At 39.1% G+C, this 22,437-nt stretch overlaps 1 protein-coding gene across 1 annotated transcript in view; it reads right to left on the reverse strand.

Moving 5' to 3' along the window:
* The window catches only part of MUC19 (mucin 19, oligomeric), a 126,410-nt gene that overhangs the window by 16,424 nt on the left and 87,549 nt on the right, over nucleotides 1-22,437 (reverse strand). The window contains 20 exon segments of the mRNA XM_088837009.1: nucleotides 1,165-1,218; nucleotides 2,393-2,446; nucleotides 6,693-6,725; nucleotides 8,915-8,968; nucleotides 9,504-9,557; nucleotides 9,726-9,775; nucleotides 10,014-10,065; nucleotides 10,565-10,618; nucleotides 11,358-11,411; nucleotides 11,576-11,629; nucleotides 12,602-12,667; nucleotides 12,810-12,863; nucleotides 13,278-13,325; nucleotides 13,905-13,995; nucleotides 14,235-14,248; nucleotides 15,549-15,602; nucleotides 19,225-19,278; nucleotides 19,383-19,436; nucleotides 20,868-20,921; nucleotides 21,481-21,531. Coding sequence (XP_088693135.1) covers nucleotides 1,165-1,218; nucleotides 2,393-2,446; nucleotides 6,693-6,725; nucleotides 8,915-8,968; nucleotides 9,504-9,557; nucleotides 9,726-9,775; nucleotides 10,014-10,065; nucleotides 10,565-10,618; nucleotides 11,358-11,411; nucleotides 11,576-11,629; nucleotides 12,602-12,667; nucleotides 12,810-12,863; nucleotides 13,278-13,325; nucleotides 13,905-13,995; nucleotides 14,235-14,248; nucleotides 15,549-15,602; nucleotides 19,225-19,278; nucleotides 19,383-19,436; nucleotides 20,868-20,921; nucleotides 21,481-21,531 — 1,053 coding nt within the window.

Below are 22,437 nucleotides of genomic sequence, written 5' to 3' on the forward strand. Positions count from 1 at the left end.
CACTAAAGAAGCCAAAGCTACCATATGGCCAGAACTGGGAAGCCAGAACTACCGTATGCCCCCACAATTCCACTCCTGGATGTATATTCAAACAAAAATAAAAACTCTAGTTCAAAAAGATACATGCACTCCAATGTACATAGCAGTACTATTTACAATAGCTAAGATAAGGAAACAAACCAAGTGCCCATCAACAGATAAATGGATAAAGAAGATGTAGAAAAGAAAATATATGTACATATATATGCAAATATACACAATTATATATATATACACACACATATATATAATAGAATATTATAAAGAAGATGTAGAATATATTTATAATGGAATATTACTCTGCCAAAAAAGAATGAAATTCAGCCATTTGCAACAATGTGGATGAACTTAGTACTATGCTTAGTGAAATATATCATGCAAAGACCAACTGTGGCATCATCACTTATATGTGGAATCCAACAAATAAAGCAAACAAAATGCATATAGCAAAATAGAAACAGACTCACAGATATACAGAACAAATTAGTGGATACTAGTGGGGAAAGGGAACAAGAAAAGGACAAGATAGGGATAGGGGATTAACAAACACAAACTACTATATATAATATAGATAAGCAATACGTAAATATTATATTGACACATTTAGGGAATACAGTCATTATTTTGCAATAATTATAAAGAGAGTGTAATCTACAAAAATACTGATGCACTGTGCTGTACATCTTACACTAATACAATATTGTAAAAGAAAAAAGCAACGAAAAATAGCACCCACATCTTCTTGTCACTGTGGGAAGGTAGGAGACTAACCTCATTCTTTGAGCACCAATTAGCAAACAAAGATTGCCTAATCACATGGACCAACCTCTCCCCTACTGTCTCCAGTACTTTTCCACTAGTTCACCTCAGAATTTAAAAACTCTCCTGCTGTTTATCTCAGCAAAGTTAAATTCAAAATCTCAACCCTACTACAATGCTCTTGACTTCTGTTTCATGATCTTAGAGTCTTCTTTGTCTGTTTAACTCCATCTGATAGAATTTTTCTTTTACATTTCAAGTTTAGTATTGATAGACATAAATATTCCTTTTCTGAAATACTTGAGTGTTAAAGGGGAGAAGAATGTTGAACATGTTAACTTCATTAGAGTTAGTAATTTCCGTTACCTGGACTGGAACTTTCTGAGACACTGGTAACTCTGCTTGATACTGCAGCAGTACCTGCAAAGACAAATGAAGGACACTTCATATCAGACATAGCTTCTATTGCTAGCCTGAAAGATCAATAACAGGAAAAGAAAGGAAATTAGATGAAAGTCTAGGCTAATGTTGCAGTTAGCCCACAGAGAAATTTTATGAAGTAAAAAACAAACAAAAAACAATGACAGAAAAAAAAAAACCCTCTGAGCAGAAAAAGTCACATGGATTTTATAACTTGTTGAAGAAATGCTGGTTGGATTTCAGCCTCTTACTCCTCCCTTTAGAAGTAGTGCCCTTGTGTTCTTTTACAAAATTATCTGGCAGCTCTATGTGGAGCCCAGAAACTCAGAACAAGAAAACAATAGATGGCTGGAAGAGGACATGCTCTAAAAAGATTCTGCCCATTTCCTGGCCCTTTATCATTACCCTAAAGTTATGACCAAACTTGATAGTATATTAAAAAGCAGAGACATTACTTTGCCAACAATGGTCCGTCTAGTCAAGGCTATGGTTTTTCCCGTGGTCATGTATGGATGTGAGAGTTGGACTGTGAAGAAAGCTGATCGCCGAAGAATCGATGCTTTTGAACTGTGGTGCTGGAGAAGACTCTTGAGAGTCCCTGGGACTGCAAGGAGATCCAACCAGTCCATTCTAAAGGAGATCAATCCTGGGTGTTCATTGGAAGGACTGATGCTAAAGCTGAAACTGCAATACTTTGGCCACCTCATGCGACGAGTTGACTCACTGGAAAAGACTCTGATGCTGGGAAAGGTTGGGGGTGGGAGGAGAAGGGGACGACCGAGAATGAGATGGCTGGATGGAATCACCGACTCTGTGGACATGAGGTTGAGTGAACTCCAGGAGTTGGTGATGGACAGGGAGGCCTGGCGTGCTGTGATTCATGGGGTCGTGAAGAGTCGGACACGACTGAGCAACTAAACTGAACTGAACTGAACTGAACTGAAACATTCCCCTGTGTTGAAGCAAAGGCATAGAAATCATTAACTGAGAACACAACAGATTTGAACCACTGACACTTACTTGTTTGCCTTCCAACTCCAATGCTAGTTCCTAAGAAAGGCAAATAAAAGTGAGAACTTGCTGTGCTGATGCTAAAACAGACAGTAAATTCCAGAGAAGGCTGTTATTTTTTTAGGCTTAACTACTTGGAGCCACTTATTAAATATTTACTTGCCTGTGTTGGAACTTTCAGGAATAACTGCTGTGCCAGAGGCTCTCCCCGTGGTACCTACATTAAGAGAGAAGCGTGAGCCTCATGAAGCCTTTCTCACCCTAAGAAGAGTACTGTATTGACAAGTGTTCCTGTTTCTCTGAAGCAATAGGAAACAGTTTAACAATTTTTCTTGCACAAAATGCTAAGCTTGGCATATTTTCCAAAACACTTTTTCATGACTATTCAAATAAAATGTAGGAGGAACAGTCACACTTGCACCATAGATCTTACTGCTCTAAATATAGAATCATTTAGAATCTGATATTCAATGAGAGAATGTCTATCCTATAGTCACATGATTTACTTCTGGTGACTTAACTTCCCAGTTTTCCAGCACTGAAACAAAAACAAAACAAACAAACAAAAAAACAGAAAAAAATTGTCTAAACTTGTGATCAAAGGTTAGGCATCTCAATCAAAGTCTTATTAATAAATTTACTTGCATCTAGTATAGCTATCTTCCCTCACTTCTTGGCCACTGGTGACCCCTACTGATTCTGGGCTATTGCCTGACAAAACAAAGGGAGACATTTTTCAAATAAAGAATGTATCTAGAGAGTTACATCTATGGTATGTTCTCTAGGAAAACCCAGGGAGATAATACAGGTCGTCCTTATGATCTGTTATTAAATTAAAAGAAACCAGTTTTAAGCCATGTTAATTTTCATTCACGAAGAGTATGAAAAGGCAAAATGATAGGATACTGAAAGAGGAACTCTTCAGGTCGGTAGGTGCCCAATGTGCTACTGGAGATCAGTGGAGAAAAAACTCCAGAAAGAATGAAGGGATGGAGCCAAAGCAAAACCAATACCCAGCTGTGGATGTGACTAATGATAGAAGCAAGGCCCAATGCTGTAAAGAGCAATATTGCATAGGAACCTGGAATGTTGGGTCCATGAATCGAGGCCAATTGGAAGTGGCCAAACAGGAGATGGCAAGAGTGAATGTCGACATTCTAGGAATCAGTGAACTAAAATGGACTGGAATAGGTGAATTTAACTCAGATGACCATTATATCTACTACTGTGGGCAGGAATCCCTTAGAAGAAATGGAGAACCCATCAAGTCAACAAAAGAGTCCAAAAAGCAGTACTTGGATGCAATCTCAAAAATGACAGAATGATCTCTGTTCATTACCAAGGCAAACCATTCAGTGTCACAGTAAACCAAGCCTATGACCCAACCAGTAACGCTGAAGAAGATGAACGGTTCTATGAAGACCTACAAGACCTTTTAGAACTAACACCCAAAAAAGATGTCCTTTTCACTATGGGGGACTGGAATGCAAAAGTAGGAAGTCAAGAAACACCTGGGGTAACAGGCAAATTTGGCCTTGGAGCACGGAATGAAGCAGGGCAAAGGCTAATAGAGTTTTGCCAAGAGAACGCACTGGTCATAGCAAACACCCTCTTCCAATAACACAAGACAAGACTCTACATGTGGACATCACCAGATGGTCAACACCAAAATCAGATTAATTGTATTCTTTGCAGTCAAAGATGGAGCAGCTCTATACAGTTAGCAAAAAAAAAAAAAAAAAAAAACCGGGAAATGACTGTGGCTCAGATCATGAACTCCTTATTGCCAAATTCAGACTGAAATTGAAGAAAGTAGGGAAAACCACTAGACCATTCAGATATGACCTAAATCAAATCCCTTATGATTATACAGTGGAAGTAAGAAATAGATTTAAAGGACTAGATCTGATAGAGTGCCTGATGAACTATGGACCAAGGTTCGTGACATTGTACAGGAGACAGGGACCAAGACCATCCCCATGGAAAAGAAATGCAAAAAAGCAAAATAGCTGTCTAAGGAGGCCTTACAAATAGCTGTGAAAAGAAGAGAAGCGAAAAGCAAAGGAGAAAAGGAAAGATATAAGCATCTGAATGCAGAATTCCAAATAATAGCAAGGAGAGATAAGAAAGCCTTCCTCAGTGATCAATGCAAAGAAATAGAGGAAAACAACAAAATAGGAAAAACAAGAGATCTCTTCAAGAAAATTAGAGATACCATGGGAAAAATTCATGCAAAGATGGGCTCGATAAAGGACAGAAATGGTATGGACCTAACAGAAGCAGAAGATATTAAGAAGAGGTGGCAAGAATACACAGAAGTACTGTACAAAAAAGATCTTCACAATGAAGATAATCACAATGGTGTGATCACTCACCTAGAATCAGACATCCTGGAATGTGAAGTCAAGTGGGCCTTAGAAAGCATCTTACGAACAAAGCTAGTGGAGGTGATGGAATTTCAGTTGAGCTATTCATATCCTAAAAGATGATGCTGTGAAAGTGCTGCACTCAATATGCCAGCAGATTTGGAAAACTCAGCAGTGGCCACAACTGGAAAAGGTCAGTTTTCATTCCAATCCCAAAGAAAAGCAATGCCAAAGAATGCTCAAACTACCGCACAATTGCACTCATCTCACACGCTAGTAAAGTCATGCTCAAAGTTCCCCCAGGTTTCAGCAATACATGAACCGTGAACTTCCAGATGTTCAAGCTGGTTTTAGAAAAGGCAGGGAACCGGAGATCAAATTGCCAACATCCACTGGATCATGGAAAAAGCAAGAGAGTTCCAGAAAAATATCTATTTCTGCTTCATTGACTATGTCAAAGCCTTTGACTATGTGGATCACAATAAACTGTGGAAAATTCTGATGGAGTTGGGAATACCAGACCACCTGACCTGCCTCTTTAGAAACCTGTATGCAGGTCAGGAAGCAACAGTTAGAACTGGACATGGAAAAACAGACTGGTTCCAAATAGGAAAAGGAGTACATCACGGTTGTATATTGTCACCCTGCTTATTTAACTTCTATGCAGAGTACATCATGAGGAACATTGGGCTGGAAGAAGCACAAGCTGGAATCAAGACTGCCAGTTCAGTTCAGTTCAGTCGCTCAGTCGTGTCCAACTCTCCGCGACCCCATGAATCACAGCACGCCAGGCCTCCCTGTCCATCACCAACTCCCGGAGTTCACTCAGACTCAAGTCCACAGAGTCAGTGATGCCATCCAGCCATCTCATCCTCAGTCGTCCCCTTCTCCTCCCACCCCCAACCCTTCCCAGCATCAGAGTCTTTTCCACTGGTTGGATCTCCTTGCGGTACAAGGGACTCTCAAGAGTCTTCTCCAACACCACAGTTCAAAAGCACCAATTCTTCGGCGATCAGCTTTCTTCACAGTCCAACTCTCACATCCTTAGAAATGTCAAAAACCTCAGATATGCAGATGACAACACCCTTATGGCAGAAAGTGAAGAGGAACTCAAAAGCCTCTTGATGAAAGTGTAAAAGGAGAGTGAAAAAGTTGGCTTAAAGCTCAACATTCAGAAAACTAAGATCATGGCATCTGGTCCCATCACTTCATGGAAAATAAATGGGGAAACAGTGGAAACAGTCTCAGACTTTATTTTTGGGGTTCTAAAATCACTACAGATGGTGATTGCAGCCATGAAATTAAAAGACGCTTACTCCTTGGAAGGAAAGTTATGACCAACCTAGATAACATATTAAAAAGCAGAGACATTACTTTGCCAACAAAGGTCCGTCTAGTCAAGGATATGGTTTTTCCCGTGGTCATGGATGGATGTGAGAGTTGGACTGTGAAGAAAGCTGTTCTCCAAAGAATTGATGCTTTTGAACTGTGGTGCTGGAGAAGACTCTTGAGAGTCCCTTGGAGTGCAAGGAGATCCAACCAGTCCATGATAAAGGAGATCAGTTCTGGGTATTCATTGGAAGGACTGATGCTAAAGCTGAAACTGCAATACTTTGGCCACCTCATGCAAAGTGTTGACTCACTGGAAAAGACTCTGATGCTAGGAGGGATTGGGGGCAGGAGGAGAAGGGGACAACAGAGAATGAGATGGCTGGATGGCATCACCGACTCGATGGACATGAATTTGAGTGAACTCTGGGAGTTGGTGATGGATAGGGAGGCCTGGCATGCTGAGATTCATGGGGTCGCAAAGAGTTGGACATGACTGAGTAACTGAACTGAACTGAATTTTCATTCACAACCCATATGCAGTCAACTCAAGAAAAAAAATTATTGAGAATCCAAAACTTGGCAAAATTCACCTGATAAAACTCTTGTTTCAGTGGTTCTCACATGTTCTTTAAAAGTTGTTGCTTCTAAAAGAGCAAAGGAAGAAAAATTAAGAAGTTGGAGTTTGAAAATGTGAAAATGATATAGCAGTGTATGATCTTCTCCGTACAGCCACTTAAAGGAGCTTTCCTTTCACTTTTGACTTACCTGCCTTGAAACCTTCACCTGTCCCAGTGGTACCTGGGAAGTGAGAGAGAAGAAAAGAAAGGAAAAATAAATGGACAGGGATAACTTTCTTATTGGATGGAGATCATGGTTCAGGATAAACAATGTGTTTTTGTAAAAGACTGCATTCCTTCTCTAGGATTCCTTGTTCCACAAGGTGAAATAAATATTGTTTGATATGTTTCATTTCCTGTGGTAAACCCCAGTTTTCTGGGATCCTTCTTTTCTGGAATTAGTATCATGGAGATGGATGTCTCCCCCATCTTCACTTTTATAGCTTCCCTATCCTCACATATTTTGCTTCTATTAATAGACTGTCTCCCTGCAATTATGTTAGGGACTCCTTAAGGTTAAAATGGGACGGATCAAGAATCTTGAAATTTTAATTAATTATTTTAAGGCAGTTCTTTTAATTTCAAAGTTTTATAATTGTAAGGCTAGGCTCTCAGAAAAAAAAAATAAGACATTAAAAACACCTACATTCCCCACAAATTCTGGTTGACCCTGTTTGATCTGACATTCTGAATCCCTAAATCAGAAGCAATGTCTCCAGCACTCCCAGACTCTGCTTTATGGATTTGACTTAAACCATACTAGCAACTGCTGAGCCACAACTCTTCCCTTTTTCAGGCTTCTTTGCCCACCCATATAACCCAAGGAATCGTGTTTCAATTTATTTTTCATCTCTTTTAACTCTGTATGTTCACCATAAGGGAATCCACCAGCATCCACAATTTAAAATATCATTTGTAAGTAAGTCACTAACAAATCTCTCTCTTCAATGAAACCTCTGTATTCAGGTTTCACTTACTACTCCTGCTGAGCATACTAACTGGATACCTCAGAGCATCTTAAACTAAAACTGTCAAAAATCTGACCTCACTATATCTCCTGTCAGTTATAATTCTTTTTCTTCGTCCAGTATATACCAAAATTTAGTAGATGGCACTAACATCTATCCACACAGACACTCAAAGTATGAATTAGAATTCATCCACAGTCCTTGCTATCCTTTATCCCTCCCATCACCATGCTGAAATTGATTCTAACTTGTCAACATATTTCTCATTCCTTTTGATCGTCCTTCTGCCTTCTATTTTCTCACATCACTGCCTTATTTCAGTCTCTAATCATGCCTAACTTCTAACAGTCTCAAACTGGATGACATCTCTACCCTTACTCTCCTTCATATCAATTCTCTAATTAATTCTCTAATTAATTCTCTAATTAATCTTCCAAAAAGGCAAATCTGTGCATGGTAATCAAATAACTTTTAATTGTACCTTATTGCCCATGGAATCATGTTTTAAATTTTTGTGTCATAGCTGACACCTATATTACAATATTATTATGGTAAAATATAAAATTGATGCATCATCTCCTTTTTTCCTTATTTCAGGAAATTTCTGTTATAATTTTGAGATACAGAAGTTCCAAAGAACCTCCCAGCACCTGCTCTTGCAGTTCCCTCTCATCACCTGAGTTGCATTTCATAAGTATGCTGGACTGTAATAATTTCCTGAACTGTTTTACACTACCATGCTTTTTAATAGAATAGAGGAAATATTTCTTCCCTGATCATTTCCATTTTTTTAACCAAAAAATCTCAATGTGAAACTCCAAGAATGCTTTGTGGGTAAACCCACAAGAATGGGTTTTCCATGCAAGAGAAGTCCAAGATGAATTAATTAAACATATAATACTAAACAGGAGTGGAATTTTCTGGTGCCCTGGAAACTCCAGTTAATCCTGAAGTAGCACCTGCAATGGCAAGATGGATAAAGGATTGAGAACAACACATCATTCTTAGTTTCAGAGAATCATATCTGAAAAGCTGACATATGGAGAAATTCCGTCTGAAGAGCCAAATCTGACTCACCTGATATACTGTCTCTTCAAATGGAATATGAAACTGTTTCTCAGCCAGTTTGCTTACTCATCCATCATCTAACACAAACTTAAATAGAAAACTGTTGAACCCAAAGGCACAAAGAGCCAACCACTCACCAGTTGCTGTTCCAACCTCACTGGTAGTTCTGACTTCTGCAGGAGTTGTAGCCTCTGAGAAGAAATAGGAAAAAGTGGTATGGGAGGCAGAAATTCAGGGAAATGTATAAGAGTATTACTATCTGTAATAACTCTATGGGAGACATCAGGTCTCTAAAGCTCAAGAGGCAAGTTTCTTCAACTTTTCCATGACTCACTTGTGTTGGAACTTCCAGGTGCAACGGTTGTACCAGTAGTCACCCCCACGGTAACTGAAATCACAAGAGGAGAGAATCAATTTGTGATTCCCTTTCACTGGGGATTCAAACTAGGATTTACTTTAGAACAAATATCAGGAACTTTATTGCTTTAAAGTGATAACATCACGTGTGGCCTCTATTATGCCACTTTATTACAAATATACCCAAAAAGGCAATTCACATGGGGTAAAATGAAGGGCAGTTAATATCCTAATAAGTGAAGTGAGTGAAAGTCACTCAGTCATATCTGACTCTTTGCGACCCCATGGACTATACAGTCCATGAAATTCTCTAGGCCAGAATACTGGAATGAGTAGCCTTTCTCTCCTCCAGAGAATTTTTCCAACCCAGGGATCAAACCCAGGTCTCTCACATTGCAGGCACATTCTTTACCAGCAGAGCCACAAGGGAAGTTCAATATCCTAATAATTTGTACCCAAAATGAGATTCAGAATGAATAGAACAAAACTCCCCTTAAATTTATAATAGCCAACATGATTTAGATTAAGATAAAGAGAAAAATAATTGTTTAGTTGCTAGTGCTCACCTATTTTAATTCCACCCTGGGTGGTTTCACCACTTCCCAAAGAAGTCGTAGCCCCTAAATGAAAGAAAGAAAGGAGAAGAATACTAAATTTTGAAGATTCATGTAACTCAGAAAAGTTGGGTGGTATCCACTGAGTATGGTAGGGAAGGTTTGGAGGAGTTGAAGGAAGAAGCCAAACCATCACTGAAGTTCCTTATACTCCCAATTAGGTTAATACTTTACCTGTGTTAGAGCTTCCAGGTGCAACTGTTGTGCCAGAGATTGCACCAGTGGTACTTGAAGCAGAAGAGAGAATCAGAAAATTCAAAGAGTGATGCATTTAGCAACCTGAGAATGACCCATAAGACTGGATGGGACTTGAAGATATAAGATTCTTCTTAGAGTTATCCTTTTGAAACAAGGTGCATTCTCCATTTTTAAATTCAGGGCCACAATAAAGACATTGGCTTGTGTCCCAGATTATTTGCTTCTTAGAGTTAAATGTCAGAGGTTTCTGGGCCTCTCCCATATTTACCTGTTTTACTTCCAGGGCTTGACCTCTCAGATGTGCCAGTGGTGGCTCCTAATAACAAGAAATAGAAACAATATTTGAGTAAATGCATTTAATTGTATTCAAGTTCATAACATCTGAAATTCAAAATTTAATAGGCATAAACTTCCAGAGTTGCTCCCACCAGCTCTACTTCCTTAGTTGTAACTATATGGAAATATTAATATGTTGCCTCCATCTTACACCAGGGTAATAGTTTGAATGTCAAAAAAGAGAATCTTTTCTGGACTCCCCTCTTAAGAAGAACAGTATAAGGTTTACCCCAGAAGAAATGATATAATCATTCTAAATAAAAGCTTCCTTTAACAAAAGTCCTATGAAAAGGCAGAACTCAAGAACTGCCAATTTCCTTTCTTTGGTTATGTTTCCTTCTCTGGAGGTTCTAACTGCTGAGAGTGACAAGGTAGAAAGTAGTGACGGCTAACAGAAAGTCATAAAAAGACATCATGTGTTATTGCTCCAGAACTTGCCCCAAGAGAGAAATTATAGCCCTGTTTCCTCATTGATTCACCTGTGTTGGAACTCCCAGGTGAGATAGTACTGCCAAGATCCCCTCCAGTACTACCTGAAAGCAAAATTGAATGGTATCATTATATCAATTTTATTTCTAAAAATAAATATGTTTCTACTATAGGATAGGAAAAGTATCCTATACTAGTTTCTTTATTATGTGAAAAGGTTGTTTTCAGGGATAGCTTGTTCCAGAGTTTTAAATTTTTTTCTAAAGTAATATTTTATTCCCCACAAAAATTTGGCAGGGCAAGGGTACAATGTGGGGTGGTTGTGGGAGTCTCAGTGATAATATTCCTTTCTCTGGGGTCAATGTCAGGGACAAAAGGTATTTTCCATTACTTACCTGTTTTAAAGCCAATGACTTGGCTACTAGATCCCCCTAGAAGAATAAGCAATAAAGGGTTGATTACCCACTATATTTTTATTTGGGTAAAGTATTGATGTTATTGAAATTTTAACGTTCAGGAAAACTTTAGATATGTGGCAAAGAAGTCTAGTGATACACTGTGGTAGTCATAGTAGAGTATCATGGCTAAGTAGATGGACTTTGAAGCCATACTGCCTGAGTTGAAATCTGCTATTTGTTGTGTGACCTTGTACAAGTTAGTTAACATCTCTGAGCCATAGATTTTCTTATCTATGAAAACAATAGTACTTATCTCACAATTTGTGGTGTGAGAAAAACAATAATAATACATTGCTGAATAGTTCCTGGCACATAGTTAGCACTCAAAAGAGTTAGTTGTTATTGTAAATGAAAAGCAAAGAGGTTATGAAGCTTGCGTGCACACCTGTATTTATTCCACTTCCTGTGGCCTCACTGCCTCCAGAGGGCATTATAGCTTCTAAGAAAGAATAAAAGTTTTTTTGTTTTTTTTTAAATGTAAGATGAAGAGAATTTAGCATTCTGAGAAAAGTTAAGGATAATTTTCTTGATCATGGCACCATGAAGATACTTTAATAGTAGAGGTTTTCCTGTTGGAGCAGTCTCTCCAGCTAGTTGGCTCACCTGTTTTTGAACTCCCAGGTTCAAGTATAGTGCCAGAAGCTGCCCTTGTGGTACCTGCAACAAGAAGAGAAGTGGTGACTTTTCCTCTCATGGGGGGAATCCGGTCAACTTTTGGGCTTTTTCAGCTGCTGTGAATTATTTGTTTTCTCTTATGTGTAGTTTTATTCCCAAATCAAGCAAAGATGCAAAGTACTCAACATAGGAGCCCCTTCTTTTGGAATTTAATAGTAGTAAGGTAGGGATTATTCATGCTCTGGCCCTTATTCTTCTGCCCACTATGGTCACCAAACGTGCTTCCTGTTCCTTCATTTATTTATACTCCAGTGGTAGCTCCTAAGAGGATGAAAATAGGAAAACTTTTGAATGTAAAGATAGACAGTTATTGGGATAACCACTGGACATTTCAGTCACTTTTGTTTTCAAGGAAGAATCTAATTAATAGAGATCAATTTCCTGTGTTTATTGTAGCCTTCTGTTTAACTGAAATAGAACCCTCTGGGGCTCTTTCCTTCATTTTTAATTTCATAGTGATGCATAAATTGGGAAACAGAAAAAGAAGCCTTTCTAGACATTTACTACTTCTTCTCTCATTTACTGGGATCTATATATATGGGGATTAACCACAGAAACAGAGGGACTTGAAAAATCTGCCCAGTTTAATTCAAAATCAAGTAACAAAAAAACATTGTTGATCTGAGATGAAAGTTCCTAAAAACTTCCTCTACAAGAAATTATTCTACAAGAAACAAAATTACATAGTTGACCATGGAATAAGGCAGGTGTCAGGAGTGCCAACTCCTTTCATAGTCAAAAAATCCATGAGTAATTTGCAGTCAGCCCTCTGTATCCACAGTTCCTCCATATCCATGGTTCCACATCCATGGATTCAACCAACCACAGACTGCATGGTAACAATAATATTTACTATTGAAAAAAATCCATGTATAAATGGACCTGTGCAGTTCAAACCCATGTTGTTCAAGGGTCAGCTGTAATTTATCACCAGAAGTCTTACACCACACACACAATAATTCTCATCTATTTTCCATTCCACTATAGTAGTTTTAATTACTTCAGTGGAAGTTGTGGCTTCTGGAAATGAAAAAACAGAAGAAACAGATAAAAGGTGAGGGGAAAATAGGCTATGATGTTCTTACATTAGAAGATCAATGTGAAGACATTTTTGTCGTCTTATTTCCAGAAAGGATGCTTCCTTTCCAGCTTGTTAACGTACCTGTATTAGAACTTCCGGGTTCAACAGTGGTACTGAAGGCCGTAGCTGGGGTACCTGAAATGAGAAGGACTTGGGATTAAAATGGAGAATCTTTCACATTGAGGAAATCTGAGTATAAAATCAATGTATAAAAATAAGTATATTTCCAGAACCACATCATTCAGGGTTACATTGTGCATGGCAGCTTACACAGGTACCATTCACATTTTGTCCAGATGGCAGCCCTGTGAGTATGCACTTTCATTGGCCTTTCTTCTCCTGGATTGAATCATGTGTTTTTCTCATGTATCAATTTATCATCTGTTCAACAAATGCTTATTGAGCCCAGTTGAGTACTAGAGATTCATCAGTGAATAAAATAAATGAAGATTTTTTTTTTCACTCAAGAAGCCTACTTTCTAGTAGACCTAGTTAACAAATATAACATAAGAGCTTCAGCTAAGAACAGAGGAAATTTTCCACATTTACCTGTTTTCCTTTCAGTGACTTGATTGTCTGATGCTCCAGAGGTTGTCCCTAATGGTTGAAAGAAGGATAAAAGATTCTGTGTGTGTTATGACCTTTAATTATTCATGGAAACAACCAACCATTAGGCAATTTAGAATTTAAAGCTCAAGTTAAAAGTCAAATGGGAGGCAAAAAATATCTAAGTTCATTTTAGTCATCTTCTTACTTGAGACAGAACTTTCTGGGACAGTGTACACTCCTGCAGTAAGACCTATAATATCCAATGGGTTAGTCTTCCAGGGAATTACTATTCTACTGCCCTCTTCAGAAATGCACACAAGGCCAGGCACTATTTATTTTTGAGATGTGAATCAACAGTATTTTTGACCCTGCATATGGACTGGAGGATCTCCCCTCCCTGTATAATCTCTCTGATCCAGAGGCAAATTCATGATGGTTCCCAAAAGCAAAGCTAGCATCTGGGAATCCTAGTTTCTCACTGATTTCATCACACTGACTCTGAGGCTTTCTAAGGAAATTTTAGCTTCTTGAAAAAGGAAATTAGGATAGTGAAAAAGTATGTTTGGGGATACATATTTTTCCTTGAGGTTACATAAGGGATGATTGGCTTTGTATAAATCCCATTACCAGTGTTGGAACTTCCAGATGCAATAGTTGGGCTTGAGACTACACTACTGGTACCTGAAATTATAAAGGAAAAGGGATTATATGACATTTCCTTTACATTAAAAAAAAAGGCTAAGAAGGATATCATTATGCTTCTTTCCAGGCATTGAAGGCCTATTCTAGGATTCCTCACATGTCTTTCCACAAGTACATTTCTTTCCAAAAAAATTAAGTAAAACTATATTTTCACATCAGAAGTCCTTCTATTATGAATATTGGTAATTATCAGGGAGATATTTATATTTTCTCAAGATCACTTATTTGACTGTCAAAGACTTGGCTCCCTGGTACAATTCTCTGGACTCCTGAAGAGAAGAGAGAGATTGTGAAAGAGAGAGAGAGAGTATTCTGCCATATATATACATACATACATACATATATATATATATATATATATACAAACACACACAAAGGTTTGGGTAAAATGTTAATACTCTGGAATTTGGAAGCTCAGACAAAGACTTCCATAAATTATATGGAATCTAATATACTCTGGAAACAGTGTCAGACTTTGTTTTTTTGGGCTCCAAAATCACTGCAGATGCTGATTGCAGCCATGAAATTAAAAGACGCTTGCTCCTTGGAAGGAAAGTTATGACCAACCTTGATAGTATATTAAAAAGCAGAGACATTACTTTGCCTACCAAGGTCCGTCTAGTCAAGGCAATGGTTTTTCCCGTGGTCATGTATGGATGTGAGAGTTGGACTGTGAAGAAAGCTGATCGCCGAAGAATCGATGCTTTTGAACTGTGGTGTTGGAGAAGACTCTTGAGAGTCCCTTATACTGCAAGGAGATCCAACCAGTCCATTCTAAAGGAGATCAATCCTGGATGTTCATTGGAGGGACTGATGCTAAAGCTGAAACTCCAATACTTTGGCCACCTCATGAGACGAGTTGACTCACTGGAAAAGACTCTGATGCTGGGAAAGGTTGGGGGCGGGAGGAGAAGGGGACGACGGAGAATGAGATGGCTGGATGGCATCACCGACTCTGTGGACATGAGTTTGAGTGTACTCCGGGAGTTGGTGATGGACAGGGAGGCCTGGCGTGCTGTGATTCATGGGGTCGCGGAGAGTCGGACACGACTGAGCGACTGAACTGAACTGAACTGAATATACTCTGCACTCTGCATTTATTTCAGCTAGTAGGAATTCACAAAAAGGGTAACTTTCTGGATTCTAGCTAATATGCTGGTGCTATTTATAATACCAATGGAGAAATCCCATACCTTCTTTAAAACTGAAGCAGTGAAACTCAATTCTGTATTTAATGGATTTTCAAAAAGATTTTGTCTCTAAAACAAACCTATTTTGACTCACTTGAAGTGCCCATAAATTTCACACAAACTTTTTCAAGGAAAGCCTAGAAAGTCCTAAAACTGATGACCCCAAATCACTGACTCTTTGTTCTCATTGGTTTGAGCTCCAGTTTCAGTCTCTTTTGTGGAAGCTGTGATCTCTGAGGGAAGCAATAGGATAATAATAAAACCTGGGAATTTGGAGTACTGGAAAGAGATACTGGAATATTATTTTATTGTAGAAGCCCTAAAAGATAGATTGTGATATTTGAGATTAAATATGGGGAATTTCCTTCTTGTAACCTACCTGTGTTAGGACTTCCAGATACAATGGCTGTTCCAGACAATTCTCCAGTGGTACCTAAAATGTAAAAAGTAAATATAGTAATAGAGCATTTCCTCCTCAGTTCATCTTGGAATCATCAATGTGGCCCTAAAGCACTGTTATCCTTTCTGAAGACTATCTGCGAAAAAGGAAAATAAACAATTTTTCAACATTTCATTACCCAGGTCAGCCTTGGATAGATGTGTTGATACTGGGTTTCCCCTTTCACTATGCAATAAGAAGAAGCAACAGTAAAAAGCACTCTTACCTATTTTACTTCCAGGGACATATCCACCTGGTATGCCAGAGGTGATTAAATGAGGGAATAAAGTATGGTTTAATCTTTGTAAGAACTAATCTTTGGTATAAGTTGTAATGTTTTGATAATCAATTGCCTTCATGAAGCTTTCCAGTGAGGAGAAATAGGAAATAAATAAAAAGCATCATGTATATGAGAGAGATGATAGAGTGCAGGCTGTGGATGGAAGGCAAGCTGTGTAAGGAAGATTGGAAACACTCAGGTGGTTTGGATACATGCACTATGTATCCACACGTTTTTTTCGGGTAAAACAGATCCTTGTAAGCCAGAACACTGAGGACAGCCTGACTGAGACATCTGAGGTCATAGAATTCCAAAGAATAATTACTTCAGTTGACATAGTACAATACTGCTGAAGGAGTTCAAGAAGAGGATATGACAATTAGTTGACCCTAAGCTATAACCCTATAATGAAAAAATAATAAAAAATAATGCAAAAGTAGGAAGTCAAGAAACACCTGGAGTAACAGGCAAATTTGGCCTTGGAGCACGAGATGAAGCAGGGCAAAGGCTAATAAGAGTTTTGCCAAGAGAATGCACTGGTCATAGCAAACACCCTCTTCCAACAACACAAGAGAAGACTCTACACATGGACAAACCAGATGGTCAACACCGAAATCAGACTGATTATATTCTTTGCAGCCAAAGATGGAGAAGCTCTATACAGTTAGCAAAAACAAGACCAGGAGCTGACTGTGGCTCAGATCATGAACTCCTTATTGCCAAATTCAGACTTAAATTGAAGAAAGTAGGGAAAACCACTAGACCATTCAGATATGACCTAAATCAATCCCTTAAAATTATACAGTAGAAGTAAGAAATAGATTTAAGGGACTAGATCTGATAGATAGAGTGCCTGATGAACTCTGGACGGAGGTTCGTGACATTGTACAGGAGACAGGGACCAAGACCATCCCCATGGAAAAGAAATGCAAAAAAGCAAAATGGCTGTCTGAGGAGGCCTTACAAATACCTGTGAAAAGAAGAGAAGTGAAAAGCAAAGGAGGAAAGGAAAGATATAAGCATCTGAATGCAGAGTTCCAGAGAATAGCAAGGAGAGATAAGAAAGCCTTCCTCAGTGTTCAATGCAAAGAAATAGAGGAAAACAACAGAATAGGAAAAACAAGAGATCTCTTCAAGAAAATTAGAGATATCAAGGGAACATTTCATGCAAAGATGGGCTCGATAAAGGACAGAAATGGTATGGACCTAACAGAAGCAGAAGATATTAAGAAGAAGTGGCAAGAATACACAGAAGAACTGTACAAAAAGATCTTCACGATCAAGATAATCATGATGGTGTGATCACTCAGCTGGAGCCAGACATCTTGGAATGTGAAGTCAAGTGGGCCTTAGAAAGCATCACTATGAACAAATCTAGTGGAGGTGATGCAATTCCAATTGAGCTATTTCAAATCCTGAAAGATGATGCTGTGAAAGTGCTGCATTCAATATGCCAGCAAACTTGGAAAACTCAGCAGTGGCCACAGGACTGGAAAAGGTCAGTCTTCATCCCAATCCCAAAGAAAGGCAATGCCAAAGAATGCTCAAACTACTGTGCAATTGCACTCATTTCACACACTAGTAAAGTCATGCTCAAAATTCTCCAAGCCAGGTTTCAGCAATATGTGCACCGTGAACTTCCAGATGTTAAAGCAGGTTTTAGAAAAGGTAGAGGAACCAGAGATCAAACTGCCAACATCCGCTGGATCATGGAGAAGGCAAGAGAGTTCCAGAAAAAAACATCTATTTCTGCTTCATTGACTATGCCAAAGCCTTTGACTGTGTGGATCACAATAAACTGTGGAACATTCTGAAAGAGATGGGAATACCAGACCACCTGACCTGCTTCTTGAGAAACCTGTATGCAGGTCAGGCAGCAACAGTTAGAACTGGACATGGAACAACAGACTGGTTCCAAATAGGACAAGGAGTATGTCAAGGTTGTATATTGTCACCCTGCTTATTTAACTTCTATGCAGAGTACATCATGAGGAATCCTGGGCTGGAAGAAGCACAGGCTGGAATCAAGACTCACAGAAGAAATGTCAATAACCTCAGATATGCAGATGACACCACCCTTATGGCAGAAAGTGAAGAGGAACTAAAAAACCTCTTGATGAAAGTGAAAGAGGAGAGGGAAAAGGTTGGCTTGAAGCTCAACATTCAGAAAACTAAGATCATGGCATCTGGTCCCATCACTTCACGGCAAATAGATGGGGAAACAGTGGAAACAGTGTCAGACTTTAATTTCTGGACTCCAAAATCACTGCAGATGCTGATTTCAGCCGTGAAATTAAAAGACGCTTACTCCTTGGAAGGAAAGTTATGACCAACCCAGATAGCATATTAAAAAGCAGAGACCTTCTTTGCCAACCAAGGTCCGTCTAGTCAAGGCTATGGTTTTTCCCATGGTCATGTATGAATGTGAGAGTTGGACTGTGAAGAAAGCTGAGTGCCGAAGAATCAACGCTTTTGAACTGTGGTGCTGGAGAAGACTCTTGAGAGTCCCTTGGACTGCAAGGAGATCCAACCAGTCCATTCTAAAGGAGATTAATCCTGGGTGTTCATTGGAAGGACTGATGCTAAAGCTGAAACTGCAATACTTTGGCCACGTCATGCGACGAGTTGACTCACTGGAAAAGACTCTGCTGCTGGGAGGGATTGGGGGCGGGAGGAGATGGGGACGACAGAGAATGAGATGGCTGGATGGCATCACTGACTCGATGGACCTGAGTTTGAGTGCACTCCAGGAGCTGGTGATGGACAGGGAGGCCTGGCATGCTGTGATTCATGGGTTTGCAAAGAGTCGTACACGACTGAGTGACTGAACTGAACTAAACTGAAAGCTATACCCAGGTTATCATTGATGATTTCTCCTCTGCCCTGGCCTTGGAATGTACATAGTGACCGCATTTCCTATAGTGGGAGCCATATGCAGGGATGCATCCTGGATAGAGCAATGTGTTGTTGAAACCTTCAAGACAGTATATGTAACTAAACCCAGTTAAGGCCTCTATATAAACTTTTAAGATTTCTGGCAGATAGATGCAGAGATCTACTTGTCTTACAGCTGCCAAAGACAAGCCTTGTATGTAAGTTCCCTTGCTTATTAAACCTGCTATCCGCCAATCTGGAGTGGTTTGCCTCTCTTTGGTGTTATCTTGCCCTTTGTGGATCTGAAAGCCAAGTTTCAGATTTCATCCAGGAAGCTCCTGAGTATTTGAACCAATAGATACATCAAGTCCCTCTCTCATATTCCTTCCCATTCATTTTCTCACCACAGACACCCAAATAGAGAAATAGTGAGAGCGCCAGGTCTTGGACTAAAAAACTCACCTCCTGGCAGTCCTCCTTGGGTGGTCTCACTGCCTCCTATGGAACTTGTGGCTTCTGAGAGAAAAAAAAAAAAAAAAGTGAAGACTAGAGGCATGGATAGGACATTCTGGGTTTCTATAGTCTATATCTCCTGAGGGTTCATGTTCAGGACTCCTGACCTGTGTTGGCACTTCCAGGTCCCAGAGTTTTGCCAGATATGCTCTCAGTTGTGCCTGAAATAAAAGAATTGTGGTGTATTTGTTACCCATGATGAAATGGACACAGGTTTAAAAACAAAATGTTTCTCCCTTATACCAGTGAATTTATTCCTCTGGACTTCCCTAGTTTCAAGAGATCATCCATGCATTTCTTTCAAAATATTTCATTCCCTTCACAAATTTATGGAGAAAGTCCTCTGCCACTGAGACCTCCTTTTAGTTCTAGTTAAAGGAGACAGATTTGGGGCCAAATCACCTGTATTACTATCAGGAATGGGCTATGTGGTGGCCTGTTAAAGCAAACATGAAGGCTTGTTAGAGCACAAAAAGAAAAAGTCGAAGGGTCTCAACTGAAATTACTGATGTCAAATATTGAACATCTGTTAAAATTTTGCCCAATATGCTGAATATGTAAGTTCAAATAGTTTTGATATACTTCAGACAAGACTTTTTACTGAGAATATATTATTAATAGAAAGCACAGTTAGTGACTCAGTAGTGCTCACCTGTGATTATTCCAATTCTTGTTGTTCTACTTTTTCCTAAGGAAGTTGTGGACTCTGAGAGAGGGGAAATGGCAGAGAGATGATTGGAAACCATGTAAGGATCATAGAAAAGATATGGTAGTTCTCTTATGTAGGATAACACTTGAGGAACCTCATCACACCTGGGCCCATGGAAGATTCCCTACCATTTTGTTGAATTACCTGTGTTGGAACTGCCAGGGGCAACAGTTGTGCCAGGGATTACCTTAGTGGTACCTGGAACACAAAGGGTCTAGTCATCACAGTGACTTGTGTTTGTCTTCTAAAGTCCTGCCTCTAGGAGAAATATGCCATATCAAAGGGACCTCTCACGGCTTTCCTGATGAGGTGAGAGGCGTATGACTTTTCTATTATTCATGTTATTAAGAAAGCAATCAAAATATCCCCAAGTTGAAGCAACTTTCTCAAACATCTCATTTATTCCAAGACAGGAGGAAGGGTGGTTTTCTCCCAGGTTCACCTGTCACACGCCCAGTCGCTTGGCCTCCTGCTACTGCAGTGTTATCTTCTGTGGGATGAAAGGAAGGAAAATATTTGAGTGTGCCAAGGAAAATACTGAATATTATAATTGGTTATTTAAGCAAAGAAAATCTTTATATAGATAGGACTGTTCACATCACTTTCTCTTCTTCCCAGGTATATAATATTCCTTGGTTCCCCCTAACATACTAGTGATGTGTATGCCATCCCAAGGGGAAACTCTTCACACCAATTACACACGAGCCCATCTTTAGACAATTACAAACTAGATGATGGTATTGAAAGATCTTCCATAACATGTTAACATGTTAAGTCTAAAAAACAATGAAAGCTACTCTGTAAGAGATCACACCTCCCAATAGGTTGTCAATGGAGAGTCATAATTCATGCTAAACCCAAACTTCAAGCAACTCATTCTTACCAGGTCTGAACCCAGTTCCAGATGTGCTGTTGCTCACTATTAAAGTTGTGGCCCCTGAGGAAATAAAATGATGAATGATGAGGTCTGAGGATTTGGGATAATAGGAAAATAATGATGCTGATATTTTATAAGAGTGGGTTTGCTAACTACCTTATGCAGTTGAAGAAAGAAAGAAAGAAAACTGAGCGCTGAAGAATTGATGCTTTTGAACTGTGGTGTTGGAGAAGACTCTTGAGAGTCCCTTGGACTGCAAGGAGATCCAACCAGTCCATCCTAAAGCAGATCAGTCCTGGGTGTTCATTGGAAGGACTGATGTTGAAGCTGAAACACCAATACTTTGGCCACCTGATGCGAAGAGCTGACTCATTTGAAAAGACCCTGATTCTGGGAAAGATTGAGGGCAGGAGGAGAAGTGGATGACAGAGGATGAGATTGTTGAATGGCAGCACCTACTCAATAGACATGGGTTTGGATAGACTCTGGCAGTTTGTGATGGACAGGGAGGCCTGGCATGCTGCGGTTCATGGTGTCACAAAGAGTCGGACAGGACTGAGTGACTGAACTGAACTGAACTGTGCAGTTAAATATCAAGAATTCCTTCTTGTTAACCTACCTGTGTGGGAATTCCCAGATATGGTTGCCTTGGAGAATTCTCCTGAAGTACCTGGAGTGAGAAAAATTAAAAGATCAACACAGCATTAGCTCCCCAATGAATACTGAAGTAGCACTGGAAGACCTTTCCTGCAGTTTTGATTCTAAAGGAAATGAACCATCCGTTACTTTCCACAGTTTCCTTTCCTGACACACCTATTTACTCCTTTTTTGTAGATCCCACTGACAGTGAAAGCAGAATTTGTGTCACCCTCACTAGTTTTACTTCTAGACCTGGGCTCCCTGGTGTGGAAGGAAGGAAAGAGGCAAGGAGGCAAGGAAAGAGTGAGGAGGAAAAAGGCAGGTGATGGGTTGATCTTTCTAAACTTTACTCATCAACTACTTGAGTTATTTTCATATTCATATATTTAAAATAAACCACATTGACTCTAGCACTCTGACAAGGTGAAATGTTATTTCAAGGCACATTGTGAAAAAGTATAATTTTGTCATTTTAATTTCAATTTATCTGCAATGAGTTCTGGTGGAATTGTGTTGTCTGAGCCTAATAAAGGAAAGATTAAATTCATGTTTTAGTTAAATAATATATTTGAATTTTTATTTTTAAAATCCAATTCAATGCTCCAACTGCCATGATGTATAACATTTTTATTAAAAAACAACAATGTGTTATTTTCATTGAGATTATCTTAGAAATTCAACTCAGGGTAAGAAAGGCCTCTTGGAAGAGAAATTGTAAAATGCTCTTTTAAGAAATCATCTATGAGTTACAAATTATTAAATTAAAAATAGAAACATTACACTTTCCCATATAAAATGCTTATACATATGTAGTTCTTTGCTTCCAGTTAAAGGCTAAAATCTTGAACGTGGAAAATGAAAAAAAAAAGAAAAGGTAAAATATATATTATGCCCAGTAGTTACACATTAGTGACTATGAAATTAATTTTTTATGATG

This window comes from Moschus berezovskii, chromosome 6, assembly GCF_049115385.1.
Source record: "Moschus berezovskii isolate FMDL1 chromosome 6, NW_MosBer_1.0, whole genome shotgun sequence".
Lineage (NCBI taxonomy): Eukaryota > Metazoa > Chordata > Mammalia > Artiodactyla > Moschidae > Moschus > Moschus berezovskii.